General features: G+C 34.7%; 1 protein-coding gene across 2 annotated transcripts in view; it reads right to left on the reverse strand.

Moving 5' to 3' along the window:
• Nucleotides 1-17,863, reverse strand: part of PTH2R (parathyroid hormone 2 receptor) — a 77,771-nt gene that overhangs the window by 49,345 nt on the left and 10,563 nt on the right. Inside the window, exons 1-2 of one of the 2 annotated variants that reach the window (XM_072962111.1) lie at nucleotides 14,396-14,437; nucleotides 3,071-3,173 (exon numbers count right to left, since the gene is read on the reverse strand). Coding sequence is in view for 1 of the 2 variants with exons in the window: in XM_006205241.4 (XP_006205303.1) it covers nucleotides 3,071-3,173 (103 nt within the window). In the remaining variant the exon portion in view is untranslated. Of the gene's footprint in view, nucleotides 1-3,070; nucleotides 3,174-14,395; nucleotides 14,438-17,863 lie in introns of those variants that run through there. The other variant, XM_006205241.4, reaches the window with a different exon arrangement.

The raw sequence follows: 17,863 nt of genomic DNA on the forward strand, positions 1-17,863 counted from the left end.
AAGATGAGCCTGAGACCTGATGAAGTTGGTAAATTGGACTGGAAACTCCTGTATAAGGTCAAGATTCCCAAAAGATGAACCCTTTAGTGAGTGAACAAGAAATAAAAGTATCCTTCAAAAAGAGATTGGCTTGTTTCATTCTTGGTTGCATTAGAGTTGGACTAGGAAACAATGGAGAAAAAGATTCTTCTCTGAAAATTTCTAACCACAAATTCACACTCACGTGTGGTCTAATATGTGGGCTTAGTTTAAAGTGGATTTAGTTCAATAGTTCCACTAAGCACCTTGCAGAAAACAGAATGTACTTTAAATGAGGACCTCACTAGTTCTTTACCATAAATCATCAAACACACAAGGAAATAAGCCCTATGTGTGCTAGTCAGTATTGACAAACAAAGAATGTGGTTATTTTAATTATCAAATTCAGAATATAAAATATGTTTAAGGAAAAAAGGGAAGAGATTAAAATATTTAAGGTACAAAAAGGCTGTCAAAAATTATGAAGATTCCAAAAAGAGAAAAATAGAATAATCAAAATTAACTTAATGGATGGATGAAATAGTCATTAGACAAAGCTGAACAAAGAGCTGGTGAATTAAAAAATATATTTGAACAAATTACCAAAATAGCAGCAGAAAAACAAAGAAAAGAAAAACATATAAGACATAAAGACACAAAGTATGTGAGAAGTTCCCACATTTGTCTACTTAAAGTTCCAGAAGAGAACAGGGGAATGAGGGAGAGTAAATTTTTCAAAGACAAAAAAAAAAAATAGCAAAACATTCCCACCATTGAATAAAGACACATATCCTCAGACTCCGGAAATCAGATGACTCCATACCTACATACAGAATGAAATTGCAGAACATCAAAATCAAAGAGCAGCTCTTAAAAGGAGCCAAAGATAAAAACTAATCACCAACAGAGACTGAGAACTGATTTGTCAACAATAACAAGGGCAGGGGGAGGAGGAAATAATATCTTTAGGTGCCAAAAGTAAATAATTCTCACCCAAGGATCATATGTCTAGAAAAAGTATCTTTGAAGATTGAGACTGAAATAAATACCTTTTCAGACAAATAAAAACTGAGAGTTTACTATAAGCAAATTCTAATATAAAGAAATCCTTAAAAAGGATGTATTTCAGGAAGAAGAAAAATTATAAAAAACATACATTAAAACTATATGACGGTAACATAATTTGGAAGCAAAGTATTTCAAAAGCTACTTACATTACTTGAGAGAGGGAAGTTACTGATAACTTTAAACTTTCTTAAATTAAATCTATATTTAAAAATTCTGGGTTAATCACTAAAGAATTAAATATACTATATATCTTCTAAACTAGTAGGAAGAGGGAGGATGAAATAAGAAAAAAAGTCACAGTCAATTCAATAGAAGCCAACAGTGGGTGAAGGTGGGCAGTAAAAGAGACACACAGGAAGAGCTGATGAAATGAAAAGCCCAAATAAAATGATTGTTGTTGTTTAATGGATTTAAAGTGTCAATTATGCAAGATGAAAAATTTCTGGAGACTGATTTCACAATATGTGAATACACTTATCATCACTGAACCGTACACTTAAAAGCATTTAAGATGATTAGTTCAATGTTATGTGTATTATACCATAATTAAAAAATTTTTGATGGGAGAAGATGTTCAAGGCAAATACCAACCAAGAGAGAAAGAAACTAATGTTGTTTATTAAATATTTTTATTTTAATATAATAAATTTATAGTATTTGTTATTTAATATTTAAAGCCAAAGAAAACTAGAAATAAAGAGGGCTATTTCATATCAATGAAAGCTTTGATTTTACCAGGAAATACAACATTTCTAAACTTGCATATACGCAATAACATTTTCAAAATGTGTGAAGCAAAAAATGAATCATCATAGTGAGGTATTTTAAGAGAAGAACAGGTCAAGTAGATGAAAAATATGGATACAAAATATATGAACTATGCAACCAATGAGCTTAACCTAGTGGGCACTATAAAACACTGTCCTTAGAAACTGGACAGTACATATTCCTTTGAAGACCACATGGATTATCAAAATTGACACCAATATAAGCAATTAAGTCTCAACATGCTTTTAAAAATCGGTATCATGCAGACCACATTCTCTGATCATAACCAGCTGAGAAATCAACCACAATTTTTTTTAATATTAGGGAGACTAGAATGAAGAAGATATCAAATTATGTGTTTTATTTTCAGGTGTAGCTTTAAGGACATCATCCACTGCACTCAGACTGCTGGGAATTTAGAGAGCTGAGTAAATAGCACCTCCTCTTTTTAAAAATTTCTTCAAATATATTCAACTATCAAAGCGAGGCATTTCCTTATATAAAATGTTATAATTTTCCCACTATTCCAATCTAATAAATAACTTTATTCAGTGGCCCTGATGAGCAGTGCAGGTGACCACCAGACCCTGGGGAACACAAGCTACAGGTCTCTGTGAAGCTGCACCAGTAGAAGCACCCAAGAGCGCCAACACCACCACCAGCTTGACTGTAGTTCTGTAATTTTGTTTTTGTAGTTTCCCACTTGAATTTGGAACTAATTGAGAAATTACATAAGGAGTCTGGCAGTTGGAGATAAAATCATCATTTTATTAAGAAGAAAGTTTTTTGGAGAACATGGTCTACGTATGTATAAATGGGCTTATTTTCTCCTTTGAACTTTACATACTACCTAAAACTGCAGGTGACACCAGTACAGAGCCTGCCCCTGCAAGCTTACTGCATGGTTAGGGGCAAACCAGTACACATGCTCTGCAGGCAGAAAAATCCCAAAGAGAGGTGTGAGGAAGAGGCCGATGTCCACAGGCCTGCTCGCTATTCCCAAACTCACAAATCAGGCAAGTCACTCCTTCCACAGGGAGGGAAGAGCTCGTGGGTTAAAGAGATGAAAAGAGCATTATTCTGCTACCCACCTCTCTATACAGAAACACGGAATGACGGATGAAGAAACCCCTACTACTCACTAAGGAAGAAATTTGCAATCTTTGTGAGGACTGGGGCAGGCTCATGGAGGACACAGTTTCCTCAGCATCTTTACCTCCTTCCTGCAGCTGGGCTGTGATGTTGAGTTCACACTCCACTTTAGCTTTCAGCACAAGGACTATCTGCTCCTCTATAGTCACGGTGCCATCAGAATCCAGCTGTAGACATGAACCAAATACAAACAGAGAAAAACATGCTTATGACTATTTTTAAAAACCATGATACAATCTTTCATTATTTTACCTTCTAATATAATGAAAACTCAGTTTTGATATTAAGCTATCTGAAATAGATATTTATCAAAATCCATCAATGTATAAGATTTTAGAATAATCATTCTTTTACCTGATTGGCCTAAAAAAATAATCCCATACCAGAAATTTTTCATGTTATTAAGTAACTATATTAGATGTAATATAATTAGAAAAAATAATAAACATATTGAAAATTTCCTGTAATGTTATGAAGACCCAATATTTTGTTAATTATCTTGTAATATGTCAGTTATGGTACACAGGAAAGAGAAAGAAACTTTAGCTTTACCAGTGAAACCACAGGCAAATCATTCCACGGTTAGGGGCTTCGTTTACTCATCTATGAAATACATGGTCTCTCGTTACCATTTTGCCTTTTTTCCTCCAGCTTTATTGAGATATTATTGACAGATAAACATAAGTAAGGTTAAGGTGTACAATGTAATAATTTGAGACATGTGAAATGACTAGCACATAAGGTTAGTTAACACCTGCCTCCACTCAAATTACATTTTGTGTCTGTGTGATAACATTTAAGATCTACTCTCTTAACAAATTTCAAGCATATAATAAAGTAACCATGCTACACATTAGATTCCCAGAACTTACTCATCTTATAACTACAAGTTTGTACCCTTTGACCAACATCTTCCCATTTCCCCACCTCCAGCCTCTGGCAGCCACCACTCTTCTATTTCTATGAGTTCAGCTTTTTTAGGTTCTGTACAAGTGAGAACATACAGTACTTGTCTTTCTCTGTCTCACTTAGTTCACTTAGCATAAAGCCCTCCAGGTTAATCCATGCTGTCACAAAGGGCAGGATTTCCTTCTTTTTTATGAATGAATCATATTTCTCTCTGTGTCTGTGTGTGTGTGTCTCACATTTTCTTTATCCATTCACCCATCCTTGGACACTTAGGTTGTTTCCCTGTCTTGGCTTTGTAAATAATGCTGCAATAAACAAGGGGGTGCAGATACCTAATCTTTGAGATGATGATTTCATTTCTTTTGGATATCATCCATGAGTGAAACTGCTGGATCATAGGGTAGTTCTATTTTTAATTTTTTGAGGAATCTCCATACTTTATTCCAGAGTGACTGTACCAATTTACATTCCCACCAACAGTGCACAAGGGTTTCCTTTTCTCCACAGCTCACCAACACTTGTTTCGTCTTCCGATGACGGCCATTCTTTCAGGTATGAGGTAATATCTCACTGTGGTTTTGATCTGTATTTCTCTGAAGATTACAGAAGTTGAGAATCTTTTCATGTACTCGTTGACCATTTGTATGTCTACCCTGGAAAAATATCTTTCCAAGTCCTTTTCTAATTTTTTAATAGGATTGTTTATTTTTGCTATTGGGTTATATGAGTTCCTTATATATTTTGGATATTAACCCTTCATTAGATAAATGGTTTGCAAATATTTTCTCCCATTCCACAGGATGCCTTCTCATTTTGCTGATTGTTTCTTTCGCTATGAAAAACCTTTTTAAATTTATGTAGTCTCAAGTGTTTATTTTTGCTGCTGCTTGTGCTTTTGGTGTCACACCCAAAAAAATCACTGCCAAGATCAATGTCAAAAATTCCTTATATTTTCTTCCAGTAGTTTTATAGTTTTAAGTCTTATATCTAAGTCTTTAATCCATTTCGAGTTAATTTTTGTGAGTGGTGTAAAACAGGGGTCCAATTTCATTCATCTGTATGTGAACACCCAGTTTTCCTAACACCATTTATTGAAGACACTGTCTTTTCCCCAGTAGGTATTCAAGGCTCCCTTATCAAAGATTAGTTGACCATGTACGCGTGGGTTTATTTCTGGGCTCTTGATTCTATTCCATTGGTCTGTGTGTCTCTTTTTATACCAGAACTGTACTGTTCTGATTATTATAGTTTCATAATAAAGTCTGACATCAGGACTTGTGATTTGGCTGTTTCTCAGGGTGTCTTTGGCTGTTTAGGGCTTTTTGTGATTTCACATGAATTTTAGGGTTGTTTGTTCTATTTCTGTCAAAATACCATTGGAATTTTTATAGGGATTGCACTTAATCTGTAGATGGCTTTTAGTATTATGGACATTTTAACAACATTAATTTTTCTGATCCATGGATATGGGATATCTTTCCCTTTATTTGTGTTTCCTTCAATTTCTTTCATCAGTGTCTTGTAATTTTTAGTATACAGATACTTCACCTTTTTTAGCTCTAGTTATTCCTAAGTATTTTTATTATTTTTAAGTCTACTATAAATGGAATTGTTTTCCTTAATTTTTTTTCAGAAGTTTGTTGTTAGTGTATAAAACACAACTAATTTTTGTATGCTGATTTTGTATTCTGAAACTTCACTGAACTTCATTAGTTTTGATGGCATCTTCAGGGTTTTCTATATATGATATCATAACATCTGCCATCAGAGAATTTACTTCTTCCTTTCTGATTTAGATGACTTTTATTTCTTTTTCTTGACTAACTGCTCTGGCTAGAACTTCCAATACTATGTTGAATAGGAGTGGTGAGACTGCGCACTCTTGTCTTGTTCCTGCTCTTAGAGGGAAAACTTTCAACTTTTCATCATTGTGTATGATGTTAACTATGGGTTTGTCCTTCTTCCCTTAATACTGTGGCTCTATAATGGTAAGATATGCACCAACATATCCATTATCCATTCAATCGATACTTGTTAAATACTTTTTATGTGAAAAATAACATGTTCAATATTTTATAGCAAAGATTTTTATTTTCAATTATTCTTATGTGGTACATTTTCTTCAGGTAAAATACCTCATGAGAAAACCTCATCTATTAAAATACATGTGTGTGTGTGTGTGTGTGTGTGTGTATACATACATATTTTTATATATATATATAAAATAACAGGACTTCACTGGCTGAAGCCAAGGGGAAGGCAATTGCAGAATCACTCTCTCTCACAAATCTGAACCTTCCATTATACCTGAGCTTGCTCTGAAAAACCACAGCGTTGTCACAAAGATCATTATTAATAGAAATATAAAGACATATACCATCATTTTAAATGACTCCAACACAATGTCTTTCTACTGGATATCTTTCAATAGATACCTTGATACTAATTCCCAACTTGGAGCATGTTTCTATTATACAACAAGTGACTTAATAAATGTTTGTTGGATGAATTCACCTAGATTTGGCTTTAATACCACCAGCACTGAAAGGAAATTCTATTATTGGAAAATGTTCATTTCAAGGATATATATTTTAAATATGATAAAACATTTGTAAGTATTTGCTCAAAATGGTGCTTGGACCATCTGAATCTGATGTCTATGTAAAATGCAGATTCTTAGGCTGCACATCACACCTAGTGAATCAGAATTTATTTCTGAAGGTGGATACTGGTAATCCTCATGTTTCACAGGAACCCCTGGTGATTCTTGTACTTAATTTAATGGATTTGAGAACCAACATATTTGAAGGTACAAGTTGATAATGAAGATCATTCTATTAGTTAAGGTTCAATCAGAGAAGCAGAACTATTAAGAGACTGAGACAGATTAAACAGTGATAGAAATAGAATAAAGTATTTGCTACAGAGATTTGACCTATATACAGTTGTGGGAGCTGGTTAAACAGTTTCCAGAAGGCTAATTTTTCTTATCTGATGCTGGAGCTAGAAATCCGCAGGTCAGATAGTCAAAAAGAGAATATGAGTGTAAAGAAAGAGAGAGTAAAAATAAGCTGGACCCATGAGCATGAGCTAGAAACCATAAGGACACACTGTGAGTTCACACCATATGAATTCTCAGTGCCTCCAACCTTCAGGATACAGGTATCCAGCTGAAGTAGCTGGCACTCTCATCATGGAACCTAAATACACACTTGACCCAGGAATCAGAGAAGTTAAAGGAGGACCCAGGGAAAGATGAGGCAGTTGCAGGCCTCGCTGCTATCCCTCTCCAATGAGATAAACTAGCAGATGAGAAACATCTGTGAGATACATAAGGGCCTCCCTTGACCATCTCAGTGTAAAAAACAAAATGCCTGCTGCTTCACTTCTGCCCTCAAACAGTCATGAAAAAAATGTCTGTTTTGGCTCATCCTAATCAGAAACATAAAGGGAAGGGATTCTGGGAAATAGTTTAACATAGCCAAGCTGACACATTACAAAGCCACCAAAATCCACCTCTGACAACATGGCATACATATACATCTCTTCAAATCACACTTAATTTCCAGAAAATTTAATAACAAAGTCATGCTTCCATCTAACATGATACAATTCATTTGGTACCAAGAGAGATTCCAGAGGGACAGGATTTTAAGGAGTGGAAGATCTGTATTGGTCATCTATAGCTGTGTAACAAATTAACCCAAAACTTTGTAGCATAAAATACCAAACATTACTTATCTCACAGCTTAGGAGAGGCTTAGGTAGGTGATTCTAGCTTAGAGTCTCTTATGAGGTTTCAGTCAAGATTTCAGCCATAGATGCCTAGGACTAGAGGATCCACTTCCAAGATGGTATGCTCACAGGGCTATTGGCAGGGGGCCTAGGTCCTCAGTAGCTGACGGTTCTCTCCATGTGGGTGCTTGAGTGTCTTTACAACATCACAAAGGGCTTCCCACAGAGTAAGTGATTCCAGAAAGCAAGGAGAAAGCCATAATGCCTTTTTTTTTTTTACAGAGGTACTGGGGATTGAACCCAGGACGTGTTGCATGCTAAACACATGCTGTACCACTGAGTTATACCCTCCTCCCAACACAATGCCTTTTATAATTGAGTCTCAGATATCACTCACAGTCAGTTCCATCATATTCTATTTATTAAAAGCAAGTCACCAACTTTCACTCATCAGGAGAATTAAATTTCTCTCTTAAAGAAAGGTATCAAAAATTTATAACTATATTTTTAAATAATCACAATTTTCTGTAAGTGGTCATCTATTTTCTAGAATGAGACTAGTTAAAACTGTGTTTTCTGTGGATTTATTAACAATAGTAGGGTCCAGAGCTTTGCATTTCTGTTTTCTTTTAGAGACTTGGAGATTCTTAAATCAAACATGATGATAAAACATACCAATTTACCTAACTGACAAACTCCCAATAGTAAAGCCCTTTGCAAATCCAAATCTTTAATTTCAGGCTGCAAATAAACTTATTTTCTAGAATTGTTCTTTAAGGAAAGTGGAAAAACAAATCTTTTTATGCTGGGCAACACTGTTGTCCATACATTATGCACAGAATGTTAGAAATAGAAAGATGTTTACATTATTAGCCATGGGAAATAAACCTAGAGATTATTAATAATTATGATTTTAAATGACATAAAATTATAGACTTGCAGGTTAAACTGAAATGGAAGATACAGAAAGAATATCTATCATAAGAACCAGTTTTAGCATCAAAAAATGGTTTTAATCCTGAAAATTATGAATTTATTATTTTATAATATATTATTATACATTATATATTAATTTATAATACAAAGAGGAGATCCATAAATGGGTGTGCATTTTTAGCAGTTTCTGGAGACAATTCATAGTTCAATACCCACATTTATTTTAATGTGAAAGGAGAAAACAATCAAAAGCTAAAGTTTTGGATTGGAACACACACTATAATTTAGCTATCAAGCTAACACAATGAAGATTCTGAGTTAAAAGTAGCTACTCTAACAGTGACACACAAACTCTCACTTATCAAAAAGGGAGAATGAAATGGAAAGAGGTGAGTCATCTGAGTGGGCATGGAAGAAAGTCAGGCACCATTCAAGTTGTTTGGGTTTTTTATTTTTATTTTGGGGTTTTTTCTGGCTGTGTTTTCAGTTCCATAGTTACTTTCTTTCACCTCAATCCCAGAAAAAACTGGGTAATCTGTGACCAAGTTTCAGAACTATAAATTTGATTCAGAGAAATCTGACCTCAATTATTCAACATCAACATTTCAAATCATCCCTTGTACCATTTTTACCTGAACAAATTCATTTTTGTTTCCTTTTGTGCAAATGCAGCCTTTTTACTGGGATAATCTTTTCAGGAACATAATTATCATGTAACCTACAGCTTCTAAAGATAATTCTGTTCTTAAAAAAATGTGGCCAGTTTAACAAGGAGTAAGTTTGATTAGCATGTGCTAATTGACAATCTGTTAAATTGATCTTTAGTCATTTCAAGTGAGAGTGGGGAAATGTTTGTCTTTTATACTGCTTTCTTTCCCTTCTGCCTTTGTTACAGAAACAAGTGTTCTTTACCATAGAGGGACATTAAAATCATAGTGCACTTAATACAGAAGAGTGGTTTTCAGAGTCAATGTCTGTTACTCTAAACGCAACAATTAACATCCAGAACAAAGTAGAACACTTAGAAAAACAGATGATAGCAATTTATCCTGGGCAAGTGATCATTCACAATTTGAAATAAAATACTGAATTTCAGTCTGTCACATATTTGAAGGCCAGAAGAAGCCCTAATTTGATCATGTATATTTAATTGAAAGTACCTAAAATTATCCTTATAGATATCAATTAATGTCAGGATATGTGAATGTTCTTAATTACAATATTCACATTTGTTTCATTTCTAAGCAAACATGAATCCAGAAATTAGACGTATATTTTGAAAGAAGCATTCTGGAACTTCTACTGGTGTTGATGGAATATATGTATTTCCCTCTATTCCTCCCAGTAAGTACACCTAAAAACTCTGGACACCGTATATCAAATAAACATAAGATGATTCTGAAAAGTGGAGAGCAGAAAACAGATCTGCTGGAGACCTCAGATCCTAAAGAATACTACTGTGGTAAATTCTCTGCATTTTCTTTTTACCTCATACACTCCCAACTTGGAGTTGGAGAAGCTGGCAACTCTGAAACACCAACAGGGGCTGACCAAAAAGAGAAAAATAAAAAATAAAAAACCCTCAAGAAAACCCTGCTGTCTACCGCAAAAAAAGGAAAGGAGCAGCATGAGAAGACAGAAAACTTGTAGACAATAACAGCTCAACCCAAGCCAAACACCACAGAAAAACTACAGTTCCACCCCAATCCACACTCACCAAGGCCAAGTGGAGAGCCTAGACTACCACCCTAGCCACACTGTAAGGAGGTGCCCCTACATCCTCCCCAGAGTGGTTTCAGGGCAAAGTAGAGAGCCGGGACTTCTACCCACAGTGGTCTGCGACAAGGCCTCTCATGGTCCCCTCCAGGTATCAATGGAGATTATGTGGGGAGCCTACACTTTCATCCCAAGCTGGCAGTGACAAGATGTCTCTCCATCCCCCACTTTGGGGTAGTATCAGAAAAGACCTAGTGGAGAGTCAGTCTAGCAAAAATGAGGCTACCTCACTGTGGAGTTGGTGGAGACACATGGGGAGCAGAATTCACACCCACCCTCCTGCCACAGTAACAAGGAACTCTCCACCCTAAATGCAGCAGCAGTTGGCTGGGGAACCTCAACTTCTACCTCCGTGAGCAGTAACAGGGTGATGCCCTATTTCCCCAGCTATGTTAATACAAGATAAACTAGACTTCAGAGCAAAAAATTACTAGAGACCAAGACAGACGTTATATAATGACAAAGTGTCATTCCACCAAGAAGACATAGCTATCTTAAATGCATGTACATCAGAAAACAGAAAAATATGTAAAGCAAAAACTGATAGAACTTAAAGAAGAAACAGACAAAACCATAACGAGAGCTGGAATTTCAACACTCCTCTCTCAACTGATAGAACTAGACAGAAAATCAACAAAAATAGAAAAGAACTCAACAACACCATCAACCAAGAGGATCTAGTGGACATTTATAGAACATGGCACTCAGCAATACAGAATACACATTCTTCCCACATGCTTACAGAACACAAACCATGGTGGGCCATATCCTGGGCCATAAGACAGATCTCAGCAAGTTTAAAATTGAAATCATACAGAATATGCTCTCAGACCACAGTGCAATCAAACAAGGAATCAGTAACAGAAAGATAAGAGGGAAACCTCCAAACACTGGAGACTAAACAACACACACTTTTAAATAATCTTTGGGTGAAAAAGGAAGTCTCAAGGGGAATTTTTTAAAAAATACATTGAACTGAATGAAAATGAAAATACAACCTATCAAAGTGTGCAGGACACAAATAAGCAATGTTAAGAGGAATGTATAGCACTGAATACCTACATTAGAAAAGAAGAAAAGTCTTACATCAACAACATAATCTCTGATCTCAAAATCGAATATAATAAATCCAAAGCAAAGAGAAGGAAGGGCATAACAAAGGTAAGAATAGAAATCAGTGAAATTGAGACAAAAGAATATAGAGTATCAGTGAAACAGAGAGCCGGTTCTTGGAGAAGACAATAAAACTGACAAACTTCTAGTAAGCAGACAAAGAAAAAGAAAGAAGACAAATTAAATTACAGAAACGGAGAACAGAGTAGTGGTTGCCAGGGGCTGAGGAGGAGTCAAGCGGGGAAAGGAAGTAAGTGTTCTGTAAAAGGGCAATAGGAGGGGTCCTTGTGGGGATAGAAATGTTCTGTATCTTGACTGAATCGACGTTAATGTGCTGGCGGTGATACTATGCTATAGTTTTGTAAGATGTTACCACTGGAAATAGCGGGTTAAAGGATACACGGTTCTCTCTGTACTTTTCTTCTGTAACTGCATGTAAATCTACATCTCAATTAAGTTAATCTTTCAAAAAATAACTATTTTATCCTAACTTTAAAAGACACAGTTTATGTAAAAATCATTGCCTTATTCAAGTAAATGATTTGCCACAAGGTGGTTGTAAAAAAACAAAGGTAAAAGAGAATTGTTAAAATGGGATTATTTTATAATTTTGCAAAAATATTTCTTTCATAAAGTGAATTTTCTTTAATTGTATGTAATGTCCTCTGTGAAAGTTAATATAATATTCATACGTCAAATATGACTTTAATTTGGAAAGGAGCAAAAGAGTATGTTTATTGAATTCTGCTGAAGAATGGTGTCTGGGTAGCTCCTGACCCTCAAAGCAGGGTTGGTAGCCAGCTCACAGGATGTAAAGAAAAAAAATAATAGTATGTTTAAAGAGAATGAATTCTCTTTGAGGTTAGACATTCTATTTTCCGTAGTCCAACAGAAGGATGAGCTGGTCTATGATAAGGTATTTTGCTTGGAGTTTAAGGTTTCTTATATACTCTAGTATTGAAGAACTATATAATAAATAAGTTTTATTAATTGTCTACACCATGTTTTCACACAGGTCTTAGAAGAGTTTATAAAGACCTATTAATATTTTATTTTACAAGACAGTATGACTCCCTTGAGAGTGGCCAGAGTTTTTATATTGTAAAGAGAGTCTGAAAATGAAACATGTTTCTAATTATTTAGAATTCATTGTCTGTAATATTCAGTTAAAAGACAGAAAGGATCTGCTATAATAAACTGACAGCTTTGGGGAAAATATTATTGAATCACCCACCTTTAATTAAATCACCAACTATGAATGTGTTCCCCACTCCACCGTTTGTCCTTTTTTTTTCACTCAAAGAAAAACAAGCAATACATATAAAATACAAGCATAAATACACACACATACACAAAACACAAAGTGTCTATACTTCTCAAGTTGTTTAATCCTTCACAACATGACCTCCAACTCAGAACTAAATCTGACAACCAGGCCATTTTGCACATTTGACAATAAACTATAAAACTCCCCATGACCCTTTCATACAAGAAGCAAATCAAAAACGATTTAAGAATAAAATGTGCCTATCTACGGCACGGCTTAGAAACAAGTTAAGATGACAGCATTGGGAAGGTGACCACACAGAGCTGTCATTCTTCACGCGTATTCATCCTTTCTCCTTCCTTTTAACCACACAAATCTATTGTTAGTATTTAGAGCTCTCCAATGACTTAGAAACAAGGCACAGTTAATTTTTTTAAGAGTCATATAATGATTACAGAGACAGAGAACAGATTAGTGGTTGCCAGGTATTGGGGGCAAGCAAGAAAGGAGAAGGAAGTGGCTGTGGCTATAAAAGGGTCATAGCAGGGACTCCTGTGCTCAGACTGCTCTGTATCTTGGCTATGGTGGTGGTCACGTGCATCAACACGTGCCAAAACTGCATAAAACTAAATACACATAAATACAACTGAGTGCATGTCAAACCAGTGAGATCGAAATAAAATAGGTGGATTACAGCATTATCAGTTTCCTGCTTGGGATATTGTACTATACTCACGAAAGATGTTACCATTGGAAGAAGCTGGGTAAAAGGTACACAGTATCTGTGTTATTTCTTACACTGCACGTGAATCTATAATTTTCTCAAAATGGAGTTTTTAAATTCATATAGTAGTTTTTAGTGAATTGTTTAATGACTATTACCATGAGAGAAAGACCAACTAAGTTTTCAATCAGCATAAATTGAGTAAAATATAATCTAATTTGAGCAAATTAAACTCAAGTATATTAAGACTATTTGGCAAAGAATTTGAGTGCAAAACAAATCATACATTAGGTTGTTCCCCATAATTTATAGGCTTCTGTAAGTATGAAAGATTTACCATGTTCTCAAAACACAAGAAAACCAATTAGAACTGAGAATTTTTAAATTCCCACCTATTACCATATCTCCTGAGCAAGCTCTACTAATCCTCAACTAATCTGAAACAACCCCCTTGGCAGTTAAATGAGGTAACTGTGTGTACCTTCCTCAAAAGTAAATTACTCATTTTACAAAACGTTGACATCAAAACACTCGACAGAAAATTAGCCAAGTTAAGAATTATGCAGACAGGATCAAATAGGTTTGTGCAACACTCAATCCTCGAGTTAAAAGCTCCATTTTCATATCTCAGAAGCTGGCCTGAGATTTTTAGCTACTAAAAAAAGCTGCATTAAAAACCTAATTAGCTAGTACATCTGAAATGGCTTTCCAAACCACCTCCCAGTAAGAACTTGAGAAGTTTGCTGTGAACGTAGAAAAGCTGACAATTTGTTTTGAATGAGGTTCCAGCAATTATGAGGAAATACATGGTTGCAAATATTACTAAAGTAACATTGAGGCTGGTGTGGCCAACTTCCATTCCACATTACAAGGGTCATTCCACACATGATAGATAGAGGATTGGCTCAAGATTCTAAGATTCAATTTACCTTTTCTGTAGGAGATACTGGAAGAAGCTGAAGCAAAATAGTCCAACGTTATTTAGTGCAGTGCCCGGGTTCTGTGAAAAACATTAGCAGATTTCCTTTTCCAGGTTTTGGAAAACAGAATGACATTATAACTAAGAACATGTGCTTTGGTATCAAGCAGGTCTGGATGTGACTTCTTATTACATGTAAACTTTGGGAGCATTTATTCACTTTTCTGATCTTGAGTTATTGCATCTGTAAAACTGGGAAAATAATTATTCCAAATCTTGTTCTATGGATTAAATGAATGAGATAATGTATGTGAGATAAACAATTCTCAGTTAACTTGCAGCCGCCTTTTGAACTTCTTACTGAGATACAAATAACATATCAAAGTATTAATTAATAATAAAATCCTTGGCTCTCAGTTTGAGTTTTCACAACTGCATACACATTTCCATCACTCCAGGAAGTTCTCTCGTGCCCCGTCAATTCAGTTCCTTGCTCACCCACTTCCCCTCCCATCCCCAGCCCAAGGCAACTACTTTTATCTATCACCACAGATCATTTTTACCCATTCTTGGATTTTATATAAATGGAATCATACCGTATGTATTTTATTATTATTTTAACATCTATCTTCTTTTGTATAAGACTGTTTCTGAGATTTATCCATGTCATTGCATGGATGGTTGATGTTTATTTCTGAGTCGGATTCTCTTCTGGGAATACACTGCAACTACAGTTGCTGGCTACTAGAAATAAGGAAACTATCTTGTGTATTTGGTTAGACATAGTTTTCATTTCTCTTTGGAAAATTTAGAAGTGGCATTTTTAGGGAATAGTGAAGGTATACATTTAACTTTGTTCAATCTTGCCAAAATTTTTTAAAAGTGACTATGCCATTTTACACCCCCACTAGAAATGTACAAGACTTCACATACTCTCTAATCTCTCCAGTATTTGATGCTGTTAGATTTTTTGATTATAGCCATTCTAAAGGATGTGAACAGTACCTTACTGTGATTTTAATTTCTATTAGTACTATGTTACTGGTCAGATAAAATTGTGTATCAGTTGCATATTTATTATAGATTATATCTTTCTCTTTGGTGTTATTTAATCTTAGATTTATCACTATACAATTCTAATATTTAACTTTCTTCCTGATTAAGTTCCCAGGGTACATATTTAGTTAGCCCTTTGACCTTAACCTTTATGAAAAATGAGGAAATTAGTATGATTTTACCTTTTTTTCAAGTTTTATCTACACCCAAGTCTTCTAAGATAACTGTTCTATATCTGTTCACAACTTTTCCACACTTATACAAATATATACTTCAGTTTATTAGCTTTAAATTCACAATTTTACATTCCTTTGCTTATCCTTCAAGAGTAGTTCTTTTCCTCCTACGCTGTTGGTGGGAATGTAAGTTGGTGCAACCACTATGGAGGAGAGTATGAAGGTTCCCTAAAAAATTAAAAACAGACTTACCATATGATCCAGCAATCCCACTCCTGGGCATATATCTGGAGAAAACTATAATTTGAAAAGACACATGCACCTCAGTGTTCATAGCAGCACTATTTACAATAGCCAAGACATGGAAACAATCTAAATGTCAATCAACAGACAAATGGATAAAGAAGATACAGTATGCATGTATGTATATGTGTATGTGTCTGTGTGTGTGTATATAAATATGAATATTACTCAGCCATAACAAAAAATGAAATAATGCCTTTTGCAGTAACCTGAATGAACCTAGAGATTATCATACTCAGGGAAGTAAGTCAGACAGAGAAAGACAAATATATGATATCACTTATATGTAGAATCTAAAAAAAAATGATGCAAATCTTATTTATAAACCAAAAACAGACTCATGAACATAGAAAACAAACTATGGTTACCAAAGGGAAAAGGGCGGGGGAGGGATAAATTATGAGTTTGGGATTAACAGACACATATTACTATATATAAAATAGATAAATAACAAGGACCTATTGTATAGCACAGGGAACTATATTCAATTTTTTATAATAACATATAATGGAAAACAATCTGAAATATATATGTATGTATATATAATTAAATCACTTTGCTGTACACCTGAAACTAACATTGTAAATCAACTACATTTCAATAGAAAACAAAATTATTTAATAAAGAGTAGTTCTTTTACTTGCCACTGCATTGAAACTTATACATTTATGGTTAAATTGCCACTTTTTAATCTTTTTATTCAATGATTTCCCCATTCTATTGCTTTCACACATTGCTGCATATGGAAGTAATCATAATGTCTGCCTGAAAACTCTCCATTGCCTTCAATCATTTCAGGGTAAGAAAACAGAAGACTGTTAGAAGAAATTTTTTTATTCTCTCTGCAGGATTTAAGTTCTGTACACTTGATATTCAATATTTTTACATATTACATATTACATGGATGGGTTTATTTATTTACTTTTCCCAGGCCATGGTTCAACCTCCTGATCTGTAGATTCGTGTCTTTTCCTACGTATTTGTATTTATTTGAGCTATACATAAGCTTTAATAACTAGTTGAGTAAGAGTCCCTTAATTAAGCAACTTTTCTATATGATTACTACAGATTACATTTTAGTCAAATTACTAAAAAAAAAATTCTGTTGGTATTGACTGAAACTACATTAAATGATGAACAATTACATGCCAACAAATTAAACAACCTAGAAGAAATGGATAAATTCCTAGAAACAAACAACCTACCAAGACTGAATTAGGAAGAAACAGAAAAGCTCAAAAGACCAATACACTAGTGAGGAGATTGAATCAGTAATTAAAAACCTCTCAACAAACAAAAGTCCAGGACCAGATAGTTTCACTGGTGAATTCTACCAAACATTTACAGAATTAATAGCAATCCTTCTCAAACTCTCCCAAAAACACAGTAATGGAGGAAATACCTCCAAAGTCATTTTACAAGGCCAGCATTACCCTGATTCCAAAATCAGACAAGACATTGCAAGAAAATTACAGGCCAATATCCCCGATGAACACAGATGCAAAAATCTCCAACAAAATATTAGCAAACTGAGTTAGATGATACATTAAAAGCATCATACATCATGATCAAGAGATTTATTTCAGGAATGCAAGGATAGTTCAATATCTGCAAATCAATCAGTGCAATACACCACATTAACAAAATGAAGGACAAAGATAATATGATCATCTCAATAGATACAGAAAAAGCATTTGACAAAACACCCATTGATGATTAAAAATTCTAAACAAAATGGATATAGATGGAATGTACCTCAACACAGCTTACATTATACCCAAAGGTGAAAAGCTGAAAACTTTTCCTCTAAGATCAGGAAAAAGACAAGGATGGTCATTCTTGCCACTTTTATTCAATATGATACTGGAATTCCTAGCTAGAGAGATTATGCAAGAAGAAGAAACAAAATACATCCAAATCAGAAAGCCACTCCTCCCACACAC

This window comes from Vicugna pacos, chromosome 5 (assembly GCF_048564905.1).
Source record: "Vicugna pacos chromosome 5, VicPac4, whole genome shotgun sequence".
Taxonomy (NCBI): Eukaryota; Metazoa; Chordata; class Mammalia; order Artiodactyla; family Camelidae; genus Vicugna; species Vicugna pacos.